The following is a 15,467-nucleotide window of genomic DNA, read 5'->3' on the forward strand; positions in this document are numbered from 1 at the left end:
ACAACATTAACAGAAATGGTTAATGGGATTAGTGTGTTCAACGAATTGTCTGTCACGTTTTTATTACCATATTCCAAGCATGTGCCTTCCAAGATGAAAGGCACCAAAACAACAAGAAGTTTTATATGAAAGAGCAAAACAAGCAACATAATTGTGTATCCAAGATTTTTGAGCTGCACAATTGGAAGATTTGAGCTCCTATAATTGTTTTCAGGAAGCAAATGACAGCTGACCGTATAAGCTTTTCAAAATTATGTTTTACTTCGTCCAATTCCACTTTTAGCGTGACTTTGACGTACGTTGCACGACTTTACATTCATATAGCCTCGTCTTGTGAACACATTAGCCTTCCAGAAGATGAGGCCATTTAATTCCCATGACCAAGCAAACTTAAACCACTGCTCATGCTAATTAGTATGCAAACCAAGTAGATTGCATATTCTCCTTGCAAACTTCCTAATTGTGGAGAAAAAAAAATTATAGTTGCAAGTTCTACTGGTCCACTGGATCTTCTACCATATTTTTGGCCAGTCAAAATCAGTATACTTCCCGCAACATGTCGTTTTTGTAAAGGAAATAACAATTCCATCAATTTATATCACATTACTCTCACCAGATTTTTACATTTAGAGTTTGGATTGAGAAACATTATTATCTCATCTCATCTGATCATTACTATTTTTTCAAATTCTTATACAAAATATAATAAATAATTCAGCTTTTTCAAATTCCAAAACAATAATAATATTATAACACTATATTATTCAACTTTCAATTTTCATCTAAAAAATCTCATTTCCTCTAAAAAATAATACTGTTGAAAAATAGTATAATGATTGACAGAGCAATTGATTGAATTAAAGAACATATAATGAAGTAAAGGAACTTTCTTGAAAAGCTGGAGTTTTCAACTGTTTTAACTTCTTTACCCTAAAAGCTGTCGAAGATCTAAGAGAAGGAATGGTTGTATGGAGAAAATCAGAACTGTCTCACAAGTATGGCCTGATGTCTTTGGATAACAGAGAACCTAAGCTTCTACGTGACGGTAACCTCCTTGCCGTTGGCTCCTGCCACCCTAGTCTTTCCAGGAACTCCTCGATCAACCTAAAAATTCAATGCAGACCAATAAGATAAAAGAGCAAAATGATAATTAACACGTAAAAATCAATAAAACTCACAGACTGCAAATGGCCTTCTGTGATGATGCCACATCACGATCTGGGAATGAATCCTCCAATCGGAAGCTCAACCAAACATAGAGATCCAACACCTTCAGTTTTTTTTTTTTTTTTGGTACCAAAAAAGAAATTTCAGTAGCAAACCCACCTTATATAATAATAAGAAAAATTGACTTCAGTAACGTATCTTCTTTGAAGAAGCTAAAGTGACAAAACCTATATGTTCAGCTTCTGAGTTTGACATAAGAATTCAATTAAAAAATTACGAACAAAATGACCATATAGTAAAAAAAATTTCCTCATTTTTAAACCTCTGACACTTGGATTTATTTCCAACTAGAAACTAGGATCAAATTTTGTTGTGGATCAGATCCTACAGTGATCCAAATTATACATTAGCTACTAACTAGCTAAAGTGATCGGATCCTACAAATTAATAGATCATAAATTCCAAGCGAGATAAAGAGGAATCAATTACTTGAAAGTCAGAAGAATAGCATTCATTGAAAAACTGTCTTAGGAATCAACGTCTCAACACCCTAAAAAAATCTACCATTCATTCCAAATGCTCCACATTAGACAAAGCGGGGAATACCCCTCATTCTTACTTCATTCTAACACAAAGCATCATCGAACAAGAATCACATCTTGATCAAATTATATGCCGCTAAGATCTAGAGCTTATATGCCTCGAAAATAGGAAATACTTGATAATAGCAGTCCCTATATTATCTGATTATTTCCAGACAGACAAGATGTGTCCCACCTTTTTTTCTGTCGTGCAATGTGTGAAATCACAATCAACTCCAATGATTCTGTTTCCCAATAAAATTTAGGTACGTTTTGGATTCTAAAATTATTAATTACCAGGACTGAAATTTGGGATTTTAATATTGCAACTATTCTCTATTCTTTGGGTTCATTAGAAGTGGTGACCATAAAAACAAGCAATGCCTATTTAAGAAGATATAGGCATTTGCAAAGTTAATGAAATTCCAGATCATTTGTGATGTCTACTAGGCATTATTATTCTTTTCCTGAGGACCCTCAGTCCCAAATCTGCTATTCTATTTTATTTATCAAAAAAATTATTTACTATTTTCACAACATGCTACAATTAAGAAGATTCCATCAATTTTGGTTTATTGATAAAGAAAAGAAGATTTCATCAATGATTGGGATTTCTCGAACAATGAAATATGGAAATGAAACAAGATTTCCTACCCAGGACCATAATGATATTCAAAAAACAAAAATTACCTTGTGTATGGATTCAAGCTCCTTGAGAGCAGTTTGTGTTTTTGGCACTCTCAGTGTTCCTGGTGTAAATATTTCTCGCAGCCGAACTATGCCTTTGTTTGCATAATTTTGGGCAAACTGGTGCATCATGGCAGATCGGAGTTATTCATAGTTTAAAAAGACTAATACGATTTTTAATATTTTATCTTACCTGTGTAAGGCCTTGAGATGAAATATCATCAGCCATGTCAACTGGACTGCACAAAACAAAGTTATGGAACTGAAACTGAGTGACTAGCAACAAAATATAACTACTAACTTGCTCAGTCCCACAAGTTTATAGTTCAAGGATAAGTCCACAAAGTTAGGTAAACATATTCTAAAATATTAGGGGCACACTAAAATTGAAAAACATTTGGACCTTTTAACATGTGCCAAAGATAATACCTGATGCAAAACAGATACTTATCATGCAACCCCAGGGGTAACTCATCAAGAACAGCAGCAACTTTCTGATATAAAATTGTGTAATTAATATCTAAGTAAAATTTGATACAAGATATATACATATTTACGAAAGTAAAATGACCATGATATTTGAGTATTTTAGTTGCCAAGAACAACATGATTTTCAGGATAAACACTTACCAATGTCTCTTCACAATCAGCAATAAAATAATTTTCAGATAATTTTGCGTTGTCCAGAAAATGCTCCTGCCAAAAAGGCCTTTAAGTATCATAGTTGGGAATAAATTAATACCATAATGCAGAAAAAAATTTGAATTTCAACAAGATTTTCCAAATTTAAACAATCAGGGCAATGGAAAATAAATTGGGGGTTCTTGAAGCAGAATAAAGTTTTCTTGGGAGTAAAATATTCGTCGTTGATAGATACCATCAATAATCCTTCGCATCATTGAGACAAACATATTTAATAATTCTAGAAATTGTATTCTTCAATAAATAAACAGACAACATGATTAATACAAAAGAAACAAATAAATAGATGACTATAGAAGATACATAGGAACAGAAATGGTCATTGGAAACCTACCAATATCTGATGGAGACCATTTGTCTGGCATACACGTGAATACATAAACATGAGATCGAAGGTAGGGAATAATCCAGCACGCTGCATCCCAAGAGATTCTTTAATTAAGGAAGTAAAGGATGCAACATATAAAATGAAACTAAATCACATAACTATACTGCAAACAACGTAGTGGTAGATTGCAAAAGATGTGCAGTAGCCATTTCACCAAGATGGTTGAATAACCTCTAGAGTGGGCGAAGGGGATTCGAGTGAAGAATGAAGTAAGGGTAGATCCTCTGCATCTATACAAGTCACTTCACCAACAGGAAATCTTGATCCATACCGGCCAGCTCTTCCTACAAGAAAATCAAATTAGCAATCCAAAGCATTCATGGAGGACCCAATGCACAGATCATATCCAAGGTAAGAAAAAAAAAATTACCATTGTGGCGATACAGGTGATAACTATAGCATACAAATAGGTAAAGTGACCATTCGGTAAGCCCCTCTAGACTCACCCAAACCGCTCATTTCCTCTCTAACCTCACCTAATGGCTCACTTCAAAGGCAATCCACACGCTAATTCCAAACTTCCAGTGAGAAGAACATATGATAAGTGTAAAAGAAAGAATCCAACTTGTATATAGTACATCTTATATAACATAGCAGGCCTACCGTCTAAATGATCTCAAGCTCTGCATACTGTGAGCTCCTTTCAAATTGTGGGTTTCAAAACTATCTACCCACATACATACGAGAGCTAATAATTAAAAGAAAGGCAAAAGTCTGGTATGACACTGATGCCAAAACGTTACAGAATCACCAAAAGACAAAAGAAAATCCTTTCCCCGAAGGTTTTCCTCCCAACTTTTCACATTAATATTTATCCTAATAAAAAGTTAAAAGGTTTACTTGCTACCTGCAATTTGCTTGATTTCAGATACAGTAAGATCCCGCATTTCAAAACCATCAAACTTCTTCATAGTTGAAAATATGATCCTGGAAATGTTCAGATTGAGACCCATCCCAATGGCATCACTAGCCACAAGAACATCAAAGTCACTGCTTGCATCATTGAACATTGTTGCCTGCAGATCTAAAGAACATTTAAATTGCAGGAGAGAAGAAACAAATTGACAGAGAAGTGAAAGATAATATAGATTGATATTCAAAATAAAGTAGAAGGTTTGTGTGTGCACAGAGAGAGAGAGAGAGAGAGAGAGAGAGAGAGAGAGAGAGAGAGAGAGGACGGGTTTAAAAAGGGGGGAAAACCCTTTAAAAAGCAATAGGAAAAATCACACCCACTAAAAGAACTGACCATTGTCAAATGAAAATTTTCGTCTGTATATGGAAAAAGCATAATACACATAAGGGATATCTTTTTTAACAGCAGAAGAAAAATAGAATAAAAAAAAAAGGAAATGCAAGTGACATCAATTGAGAGAATACATCTGTTGCAACGAACTAGGCATAGGTATAATGAGACAAGATAGAGCTTTTAAGATGCAGAGAGTAAGGCATACCTGTCTAGTTCGAGTCTCTGGTGGCAGTGAGCCATAAACTACAGAACAAAGATGCTTTCCCCCATTTTCAATTTTCCTCTACAGTTGCAGAGAAGATACATATACACTTAGGCTGGTTAATTTACTAAACAAACAGTGAAGAAGCAATTACTGACCTTTAGTTTGTATATCTCTTTACGTGAAAAGGTTACAATACAATCGCCTGTTTGTATTTGAGAGAAGGATCCAAGAGGAACCTTAGACGGAACTAGAGGTGAAAGTCTCTCATAAAATTCAACCTATTAAAATGGCTTTCCACAGAATAATCAGTGACATCATACAGACAACAAAATTAGCATAGAACTGAGAACCACATGATGGCAGGCTTGAATAACAAATTACCATATTTTTTCTTCATTTCTTTCTGCGTGGATTGGGTACATCCATTATGAATCAGACAATAAAATTCAGAATAATAATTGCTGTATTAGTATTTGTAAGCCAAAACATAAAGTTCTGGGGATATTAGTTACACAAATACAATTTACAGCAATTGCAACTCGTTCAAGAAAAGCAACTAGGTAAACCAAAAGGTGTTAGTCCCTAAACTTTGTTGCAGATGAACTTTCAGGATCATTTTAGTCCAAGGTGATAGCGAACCGATTGAGTACGGTGATGGACAAGCTAATCTTGAAGCCACAAAACGCATTTGTTATAGGTAAACAGATTCTGGGTTTTAATCGCTAATGAAGTGTTGGATGGATGACTCAAATCTTGAGAACCGGAGTTACTTTGCAGACTAGATATGGAAAAAGCCTATGATCATGTAAATTGGAACTTCTTGCTTTATCTACTTGCAAGATGTGGTCTTAGAGAGAAATGGTTGAATTGGGTAGAATTCTACATCTCAACTGTCCGTTTTTCTGTCTTGGTGAATGGTTCACCAGTGGGTTTTTTCAGCTCATCCCGTGGCTTGAGATAGGGGGATCCGCTCTCTCTATTGCTCTTGGGATTTAAGGTATCTTCTCTACCCCTGAAGTATCTTGGCTTACACTTGGGCACTTCCTTTAAATCAAAGCAGATTTGGAATGTAGTGATTAAGAAGGTGGAACGCAGACTAGCATCTTGGAAGAGGTTGTATTTTGTCTAAAGGTGGTCGGCTCACCTGGATTAAAAGTACACTATCCAACTTACCCACTTATTTTTTGTCCCTGCTCCCGTGACCAGCAAAGGTTGCAAACCGTCTTGAAAAGCTACAATGCGACTTTTTGTGTAGTGGTTTGGGGGATGAGTTCAAATTCCATCTGGTTAATTGCTCAATGGTTTGTACTCCAACTTTAGGGGGTGGATTGGGAATTTGTAACTTGATGAAGTTCAACCAAACTCTATTGGGTAAATGGATGTGGCGGTATCAACATGAAAGGGGGGCGCTATGGAAGTCTGTTATAGATGTGCAGGTTGGGGAGACATGGGGTGGTTGGTGTTTGAATAAGGTACGTGGCCCATATGGGGCTGGTTTGTGGAAACACATTAGGAAGGGTTGGGAGATGTTCAGGAGACATACATATTTTGTAGCGGGTGATGGCTCTCGTGTCATATTTTGGTATGAAAACTGGTATGGTGAATGAAGCATCAAAGATACTTTTCCTGCCATATTTGAGCTTGCACGAGTGAAGGATGCAGCAATAACAGACCTCTTGTTGTTTTCTGGTGGCTCCCCTCAATGGAATGTTGATCTCATTAGGGCAGCCCAAGATTGGGAGTTGGAGATGATCACAGAGTTCTATGCGGCACTATATTCTTTACGTATGACTGAGGGTACCATCGATAGGATGATTTGGAGTCCATCTAAGAAAGGCAAGTTCACTATCAAATCATTTCACAAAGTTTTAATAGCCCAAGCATGCACACATTTCCATGGAAGAGCATTTGGCAGGCAAAAGCTCCTTCAAAAGCTGTTTTTTTGTCTGAACAACAGCATTAGGCAGAATTCTCACCATAGATAACTTAAAGAAACGTTGGATAATAGTGTTGGATTGGTGTTGCATGTGCAAGAAAAATGGAGAATCGGTAGATCATCTATTTCTACATTGTGAGGTGGCAAGGAACATGTGGGATTACTTCTTCATAGGACTCAATTTATCATGGGTCATGCCTTTTAGTTTGGTGGATTTTCTAGCTGGCTGGAGAGGTCTCCGCGGTAATTCACAAGTCGTTGCACTCTGGAAAATGGTCCCTATTTGCATGTGTTGGTGTATATGGCGGGAACGAAATGATAGAAGCTTTGAAAACTGTGAGAAGACAATGGAGGAGCTGAAAGTTTTTTTTTTTTAAAACATTGTTCTCATGGGTGGGGGCCATTGTATGCAATGGACCAAATGTCTATGACTTTTTACTATCAGTTGTAAACTCTAGTCAGGTATTTCTCATGTATACTCCTTGCATACTTGGACTTTGCCTACTCTTACGAATAAAATACCTTGATTACCGATTAAAAAAAAAAAAAATTAGTCCAATACAGTTCAAAAGGAATCCATATAAAATTGAGAAAAGAAATTCCATAACAAAAACAACAAACTTCCAGTTAAACTTATCATAAAAAGAAATAACCCTTCAGTCCATAGAAGGTCATCCACAAAGGTTCAGAAAATTTGCAAGATAGCAGCTTTGTGGTCAATTAACAGAAAAGATAAAATAGAAATAAAGATTTTTTTTTTTTTGGGTGGGGGAACAAAGTCATGTTGCATTTTTTTTTTTTTTTTCAATTTTCATTACTCTTTCAAATCATGAAACAAAGTGAATCTCATACCGGCATGATACAGTAGAACAATTCACTAAAAACGCCACCTAGAATAAGATATTTCAAACTCAATAAATAAAAAGATCCCATCCATGTACTGGAGAAGTAAAGTACCATTAGTATATTCTTTATGAACTAAAACAAGAATAACTTGATTCAAAATTACACAGAAATTACCTCAACCTCATCACCAGTCACTTTCAGTATTTTCTGAATAAGAGGAATAGAGGCTGCATCTCCACAAAGGTGAAGCTCATCAGCAGAGATTCCTAATAGAGCACGAGTAAATGAAAAACCCCTTGTCCTACACCCCAACATCTGTACTGCAAATGAATTCATGAGAGGGGGGATAACAACGATATGCATATAATCATAACAAAAAAATCAATCACTACAGGAATATATGAACTGCATAGCTTACAAAAAGAAATATCAAGTACCCAGCTTAAAAAAGAAGTCTATTGCATAAAGAAATGCCATTAGCTTGGGAATATAAAACATCGATAAATACGATCATCCAACAGCTTGGGGTTGTATGAACCAATAAGCTCCATCTTGGTCTCGTATTCAAGCATGTGATTGGCCATCATGATATTCAAGGAATATAGTAAAATAAGCAAAGAATTTTTTCTTATAAAACATGAAAACAAGGGTCCTTTTTTGTTCCAGAAAAAAATCACTTTCGTTAAAAAAGATGGTTAAGTTGCTTTTAAATGGCATTATACATACTTTAAATCCATGTCGTGCAACCTTAGGCCAGACCCCAACCATCCCACAATTGGCTGATTCCCATCTACATGGTATAGAATCTAAATCATATGCATTCAGTGGCACATTCACTAATTTCACATCAATTTTTTTATCGGTAACTAATTTCATATTAATATATTATATGATTATCTCAGTTTAATAAACAGAAAACATTCTTATGAGATTTCCAAATATGCAGAATGAAAGTCCCCATACAAACAATGGCATGCCTGAATTTCATCAATAACAGCACAATGGTAGTCTGAGGTTACATCAGCCATCTCAACTGTCACAGCCTTGTGCTTTGCACCATCAACTTCCTCTCTCTCTTGTCCTGTAATGAGATCACAAGGAACTTTTGCCTTGTTCAACCGTTTTGCCACCTCCCATGCCAACAATCTCAATGGACCACAGTATATGCCTGGAGTAACGATAAATACTTAAAAACAATTTCTACTCCCAGCAATAATTCTCCCCTCCTTTGACTAAGAGGATTTAAAATAAGAAATTTACCAGACGAACTTGACTCAAGTTGCTTCAAAGCATGGTATGTTTTACCACTATTTGTGGGACCCATATGCAGGATAACCTTGCGACATTTCCTTCGAGCATTTGGGTACCATGTATGAGGATGACTGAAATAAATAAAAAAGCATCTGTGGTGAGGGTTCTAAGAAGTGGTAAAAGAAACTATGGCATTCACAATTAGCATAAGCATTACAGCAAGAATCATCCAAGATCCTAAGAATTTGAGCATGGGAGCAATATGCTTGCTGGATTTTTTTTCATTTTTGATGAGTGACACTTGATGGAAAATTAGACAAATGCTGATCAAGTCCAAACTAATAAGGAGTGAATACACCAAGTAACAGATTGATTCACTTTCAACAGAAAGCTTCCCCCCTGCCACCACCCCAAAGAACGAAAAAGAGATACTCAAAAACCATCTGCACATGTATTCACAAACACATACGTGAGGACACACACACAAACAGAGGATGTTCGGTCATTTTGTCTAGCTGAAAATATTTTATAATAAAGTTCAATGCAAGCTGATACCAGAGCAAGGAGCTTACTTTTGTTAAATTCACAGTTTTGATTTCAGTGGTTTAAATTCTATAACATGACTAACTAACTCTGAAGAATGTCAGATTTATCAAGAGATTTAAAAGACCAGATAGTTGCAAGTCCATTATAGTTTCAAGCCCCATAATTTCTATCCATATAACCAAAATATAAACCAAAAACTAAAAATAGAATAGTTAGCCCTACCAAGAAACATGACAATTCTACTTCAATAATGTAAAAGTAAATCAAAAGAAAAGGTATGCTAATGCTAAAACAAAAGAAAAGGTCACAATATCCAAGCATCCAGACGTGAATTATGTAGTTTCAGTCAATGCAATTTTCACCAGATGAAGACAACACTACTTCAGTAACTGTGAGACATTTCTTACGTGAGATCTGTAAAGTCAAACTTTGTGGTACCAGTGCAACCGCTGTACTTTCTCATTGTGTCAGAAATGGTAGCTAAAGCTGCAATCCTCAATTCCATGGGCAGCCAAATGGGCTCCATATTTCCTGCTAAACATTGGGGAAAAAAGGGAGTGAGAGAACACCAAAATAATACAATTAATTCGAAGCCCACAACTAAAAACTCCAATGTATCCATTGAAACCCTTTAATTGATAGTGATATCAACACGAAGAGTGACGAATTCTCATACGAACAAATAGCACAAGTATCATCCAAAAAGCAACCAACATGTCATGAGCAAAACAGAGAAATTATGCACCTTACATGCGCCACCTGATGAAACATTGAATATCTCTAACTAATTAATGCACAGAGATAGATTAAATGAGCATATACTCGGACAAGTCATCTTCCAATTTCCATTTACAAGAAAACTTACGAAAGTAAAACATAGATGATTGGGGCAATTTTATGGATAGTTCACATGTTCGGTGTATGTTTGTTATTTATACCTATTACAAAATAAGGGAATGGTAAAGAACCTATACAGCCTTAAAAGAACAAAATTTTGAAATCTATGCTTTCTTTATCTTTTACTTCAAAAAGTCAAGCCACCGGATCCAAATGATTATGGGAGATTCAATTCCCAATCTCCATTCATTTCTTGAAACTAAATGCTTTTACTTTTTCGAGGATAGAACAACCATACATTCAATACCCCCCCCCCCCTTCTCCAGCTGAATCCATGTAGCAGTAAGCTCTAAAAGCAATAAGCTACGCTCAACAAAGCTCACGATTATCAATTTCCTGGACTTCTTCACCTCTTAACCAAAACAAACTAAAAAGAATTTAACACAAACAGAAGATATATCAAGGAAAATAAAGAGAGTTTCTAGAGGACGAACCGCTGAGAGTGCGCGAAATGCCCAGAGACAAAACTCTTCGACGAAGTAAAAACGAGGCCATTGTTTCTGGACTTGAAACAATAATTTCAAGTTTTTTTCTTTCTTTTTTGGAGACAATAATTTCAGAGGGAACCCAAGTACGAGAAATAGGGGTTAATGTAAGACATCGTGCTCGAAGGGAAACATGCGGTGCCCCCTCACTCCGCTCTCTCAGGGTTCGTAGACTTCGCTTCTGGCGCCATATTTCGGGGGAAACAGTCGGAGAGGGTAGGGACGGAGGGGAGTCGAAAACCGAAGAACCGTGCTACGAGTTGTTTAGAGAATAAATAATTTCCCAGTTTGGGCTGGTCTCAAGTCCAGCCCACTCAAATTACACTCCATCGAAACAAGATGGCCCAATTGAGAAGGCAGCAAGGCCTGTTCTACACGATGACCTCTTCGCTAGGCCTAGTATCCCAATTTCAAGGTATTACAATTTTCAAAGGACAACTAATTTTGTTTATTAAATAGTTGTATCAAACTATTATGAATTTTAAATTTTACACCTTAATTTATCAAAATTGACACATTACATCCTCAAATTATTAAAAATCGACATTTTGAGAGTGAAAAGTGTTCATTTTTAATAGTTGGATGGTGCAATATATCATTTTTAGTAAATTAAAGTGTAAAATGCAAAACTCTTGATAGATATAAGAATGCCAAGTATATCTTCTTCTTAAATATCTCCTATGTTAAGGAAATTGTGCAGCAACTTGTGTGGTTTGTTTTCCAATTTCATTTTAATGTAGACATGAAAATGCTTTATTTTTAAGAAAATTCTATACACTATATTATTTTTATAATATTTTTATTATACTATGTAAAATGTGACACATTTATTACTATTAAATGATCTTTTATTGAATAATTTTTTATCATTAAACGATAATAAATATATCATATCTTATATAATAAAATAAAAATAAAATAAAAATATAGTTCATAACATTACTCTTCGTTTTATAAAAGTGTATCCTGCAAATATATGTACATATTTGATCTGCTGGCCGGTGTGGAGCTAGCTTCAGAACAAACCAAATTCTGAGGCCATTATAAACACAATTAAGCCACAATGATTACATGGGTTGGGCTAATTAGATTAGACAGCATGGGGTTGTATTTCATTTAATGCAACTTTCACTGGTTGGTTGTACCGATCAATAGAATATGACAGTGACATTATGTTTGAAATAAGTTACAAAGCAAAACCTTCGTCATATCCACCATGACCTTTGGCCCCACCTCTACTTTAATGCTAACTCATGAGCTCTCATGGAGGACAAGACACTGAAACAGATAGACACCTCATGATTTGAAAGGCAATATGGAAGGTGATTGTATAAAATGCCTTGAATTTGAAAATCATCACTTCCACAGAAAAATAATATGTTTTTGAAATGAATGGTGGAAGGTTTTCTGTACCAAACATCCCTCGGCCATGTCTACATCCAGCATTTACTCACATCATAAATGAATCCATTCTGACAAGAAACTTCCTTCTCGTTTCACTGCAGACAGATCCATGATGCTGGCCCTCCTATATGTATAAGCTTTCCAAACTTGCAGTTTGTTGAGGATCCTTTATCCTAATCTATGGCTTTCTATTTGTAACTATTGACTCTCGATTATAGGAGCTTGTTTAGCTCATTCTTTCCATTTATTTTGTAATCACTCTTTATTGTAATTATTATATACAATCTGTAATTGAATATATATATGCAAAACTCTCACCACTCAAAGTGTGATGGTTTTTCTAATATTCTCATGGTATCAAGAGCCTACCCGGATTAGCATCCCACGATCCTCCATGGCTGATTCCTCTTCCGATTCTTCTCCCACCATCCTCCCCTTCAACACCATGATTCACATGGTTACTATCAAGCTCTCCTCCTCCAACTATCTCCTATGGAAGAGTCAACTCCTTCCTCTCCTTGAAAGCCAAGGTTTGCTGGGTCACGTAGATGGCACCCTTGTGCCACCACCTCTGTTCGATCCCCCCACCTCTCAGACACCAAACAGCAAACACCTGGCATGGAAGGCAACCGACCAACGCCTCCTTAGCCTTCTCCTCTCCTCCCTTACCGAGGAAGCAATGGCTGAAGCCGTCGGTCTCTCTACATCTCGTGAAGTCTGGACTGCCCTCGAAAACACCTTCAGCCACCGCTCCAAAGCCCGTGAACTTCGGCTCAAAGATGACCTTCAATTGATGAAACGCGGCACTCGTTCAGTCACTGCCTATGCCCGTGCGTTCAAGACCTTGTGTGATCAACTTCATGCAATCGGTCGTCCGGTTGATGGAACTGACAAAGTCCACTGGTTTCTTCGTGGGCTTGGTCCCGATTTCTCCAGCTTCTCCACTGCTCAGATGGCACAAACCATCCTCCCCTGTTTTTCTGATCTTGTGTCTAAAGCAGAGAGTTTTGAAATTTTTCAAAAATCTCTAGAGACTCCGGCGTCCTCAGCTGCTGCGTTTACTGCTAACTGGAGCTCTTCTCATCGTGGAGGTGCTCCTTCTCGCCAACAACGTGGCCGTGGCAATGGCCACCGCAGTGATTCCAGTCACGGACAGGGCCGTGCCAACTCCAACCATGGACGCCGTCCACCACGCTGCCAGATTTGCCGGCAGGAAGGCCACTATGCTGATCGGTGTAGGCAGCGGTATGCTCGGTCTGAACCCACGGCACAGCTTGCAGAGGCTTTGACCTCTTCGTGCACCATATCTGACCAAGAAGCTTCCGATTGGTTCTTGGACACAGGGGCTTCGGCCCACATGACTCCAGCCCACTCCACTTTGGATCAGTCTTCCACCTACACGGGTAAGGATTGTGTAATTGTAGGGAATGGTGCATCCCTACCTATTACCCACACCGGTAAAATTTCCCCTTCCCCCGACCTTCAATTGCTAGACGTTTTAGTTGTTCCCCATCTCACTAAAAATCTTTTGTCTATTAGTAAATTAACGAATGATTTTCCTTTATCCGTTACGTTTACTAATAATTTTTTCACTGTTCAGAATCGCCAAACGGGAAAGGTGGTGGCAACCGGTAAACGTGATGGTGGCTTATATGTGCTAGAGCGTGGCAATTCCGCTTTTATTTCTGTCCTTAAAAATAAATCTCTTCATGCTTCGTATGATTTATGACATGCTCGTTTGGGACATGTCAACCATTCTGTTATTTCTTTATTAAATAAAAAAGGACAGCTTTATCTTACCTCTTTATTGTCATCTCCTAAATTATGTGATACATGCCAACTTGCGAAAAGTCATCGTTTGCCTTATTCTCGTAATGAATGTAGGTCGTCTAATGTGTTAGATCTTATTCACTGCGATATATGGGGTCCTTCACCAGTAAAATCCAATTTGGGTTTTATTTACTATGTTTTGTTTATCGATGATTATTCTCGTTTCACTTGGCTTTATCCATTGAAATTGAAATCTGATTTCTATGATATCTTTATTCAATTTCAAAAATTTGTGGAAAACCAACATTCTGCTCGTATCAAAATTTTTCAAAGTGACGGTGGTGCCGAATTTACTAGCAATTGCTTTAAAGATCACCTTCGTACTTCTGGCATTCATCATCAACTATCTTGTCCATATACTCCTGCCCAAAACGGTCGCGCCGAACGAAAACACCGTCATGTGACTGAAACTGGTTTGGCTCTACTTTTCCATTCTCACACTTCTCCTCGCTTCTGGGTTGACGCCTTTAGCACTGCGGCTTACATCATCAACCGCTTGCCCACACCACTTCTCGGAGGTAAGTCCCCTTTTGAGCTTCTATATGGTTCCCCTCCAAATTATGAAAATTTTCATCCTTTTGGTTGTCGTGTTTATCCATGTTTGCGTGATTATATGCCTAATAAATTTTCCCCTCGTAGTATTCCTTGCATTTTCATGGGATACCACTCATCTTATAAAGGTTTTCGTTGTCTTGATCCCACTACCTCTAGGCTATATATCACCCGACATGCTCAGTTTGATGAGACTTACTTTCCCTCCATGAGTACCTCTCAGGCCCAACCGTTACCCTCGCTCCACTTTTCAAATTTTTTGGAGCCAAGTCTACCTTCCACCTCCATAACCCCATCTTCCCCTGCGCCCCATTCCCGGCACATTGCTCAATCTGGATCCCGTCCGTGTGTTCTTTGTACTGATCCCGTGGATGAGTCTTTGCAGGCGGATGATTCTCTTGTAGGTCCATCTCTCCAGCTCTCAGATTCTGGTTCATCTTCTATTGCGCCCACTGAGCTGCCCTCTGCTACTCCTATTACTGCCATTCAGATGGGTTCTCATCCTATGCTCACACGAGCCAAGGCTGGTATTTTCAAACCTCGTCATCCGGCGAATCTTGCTTTTTTGGGATCCTCTGGTCTTCTTTATGCTCTTTTGGCTTCCACTGAGCCCAAAGGGTTCAAATCTGCTGCCAAGAATCCTGCTTGGCTTGCTGCCATGGATGAAGAATTACAAGCTCTGCAAACCAATCGTACCTGGATTTTGGTCCCTCGTCCTGCCAATACCAACATTGTGGGCTCCAA

General features: G+C 37.6%; 1 protein-coding gene across 3 annotated transcripts; it reads right to left on the minus strand.

The window, feature by feature from the left end:
- Positions 1-728: 728 nt before the first annotated feature.
- LOC122278372 (ATP-dependent RNA helicase SUV3, mitochondrial) lies at positions 729-11,190 on the minus strand. Of its 3 annotated transcripts, none has more exons than XM_043088573.1 (16): positions 10,887-11,190; positions 9,963-10,086; positions 9,019-9,140; positions 8,736-8,926; positions 7,933-8,073; positions 5,132-5,254; positions 4,977-5,054; positions 4,373-4,541; positions 3,697-3,809; positions 3,472-3,552; positions 3,066-3,131; positions 2,865-2,929; positions 2,629-2,674; positions 2,439-2,555; positions 1,179-1,270; positions 729-1,104 (listed from the first exon to the last, which is right to left on the minus strand). In XM_043088573.1, the coding sequence occupies exons 1-16, from the start codon at positions 10,945-10,947 to the stop codon at positions 990-992; spliced, it is 1,704 nt and encodes a 567-aa protein (XP_042944507.1). In that variant the 5' UTR covers positions 10,948-11,190; the 3' UTR covers positions 729-989. The 3 variants fall into 3 exon arrangements, with proteins under 3 accessions (XP_042944507.1, XP_042944513.1, XP_042944502.1); XM_043088579.1 differs by having other exon boundaries at positions 8,778-8,926; positions 9,963-10,089; XM_043088568.1 differs by having other exon boundaries at positions 9,963-10,089.
- Positions 11,191-15,467: the final 4,277 nt, after the last annotated feature.

Source organism: Carya illinoinensis, chromosome 1 (genome assembly GCF_018687715.1).
Source record: "Carya illinoinensis cultivar Pawnee chromosome 1, C.illinoinensisPawnee_v1, whole genome shotgun sequence".
NCBI lineage: Eukaryota > Viridiplantae > Streptophyta > Magnoliopsida > Fagales > Juglandaceae > Carya > Carya illinoinensis.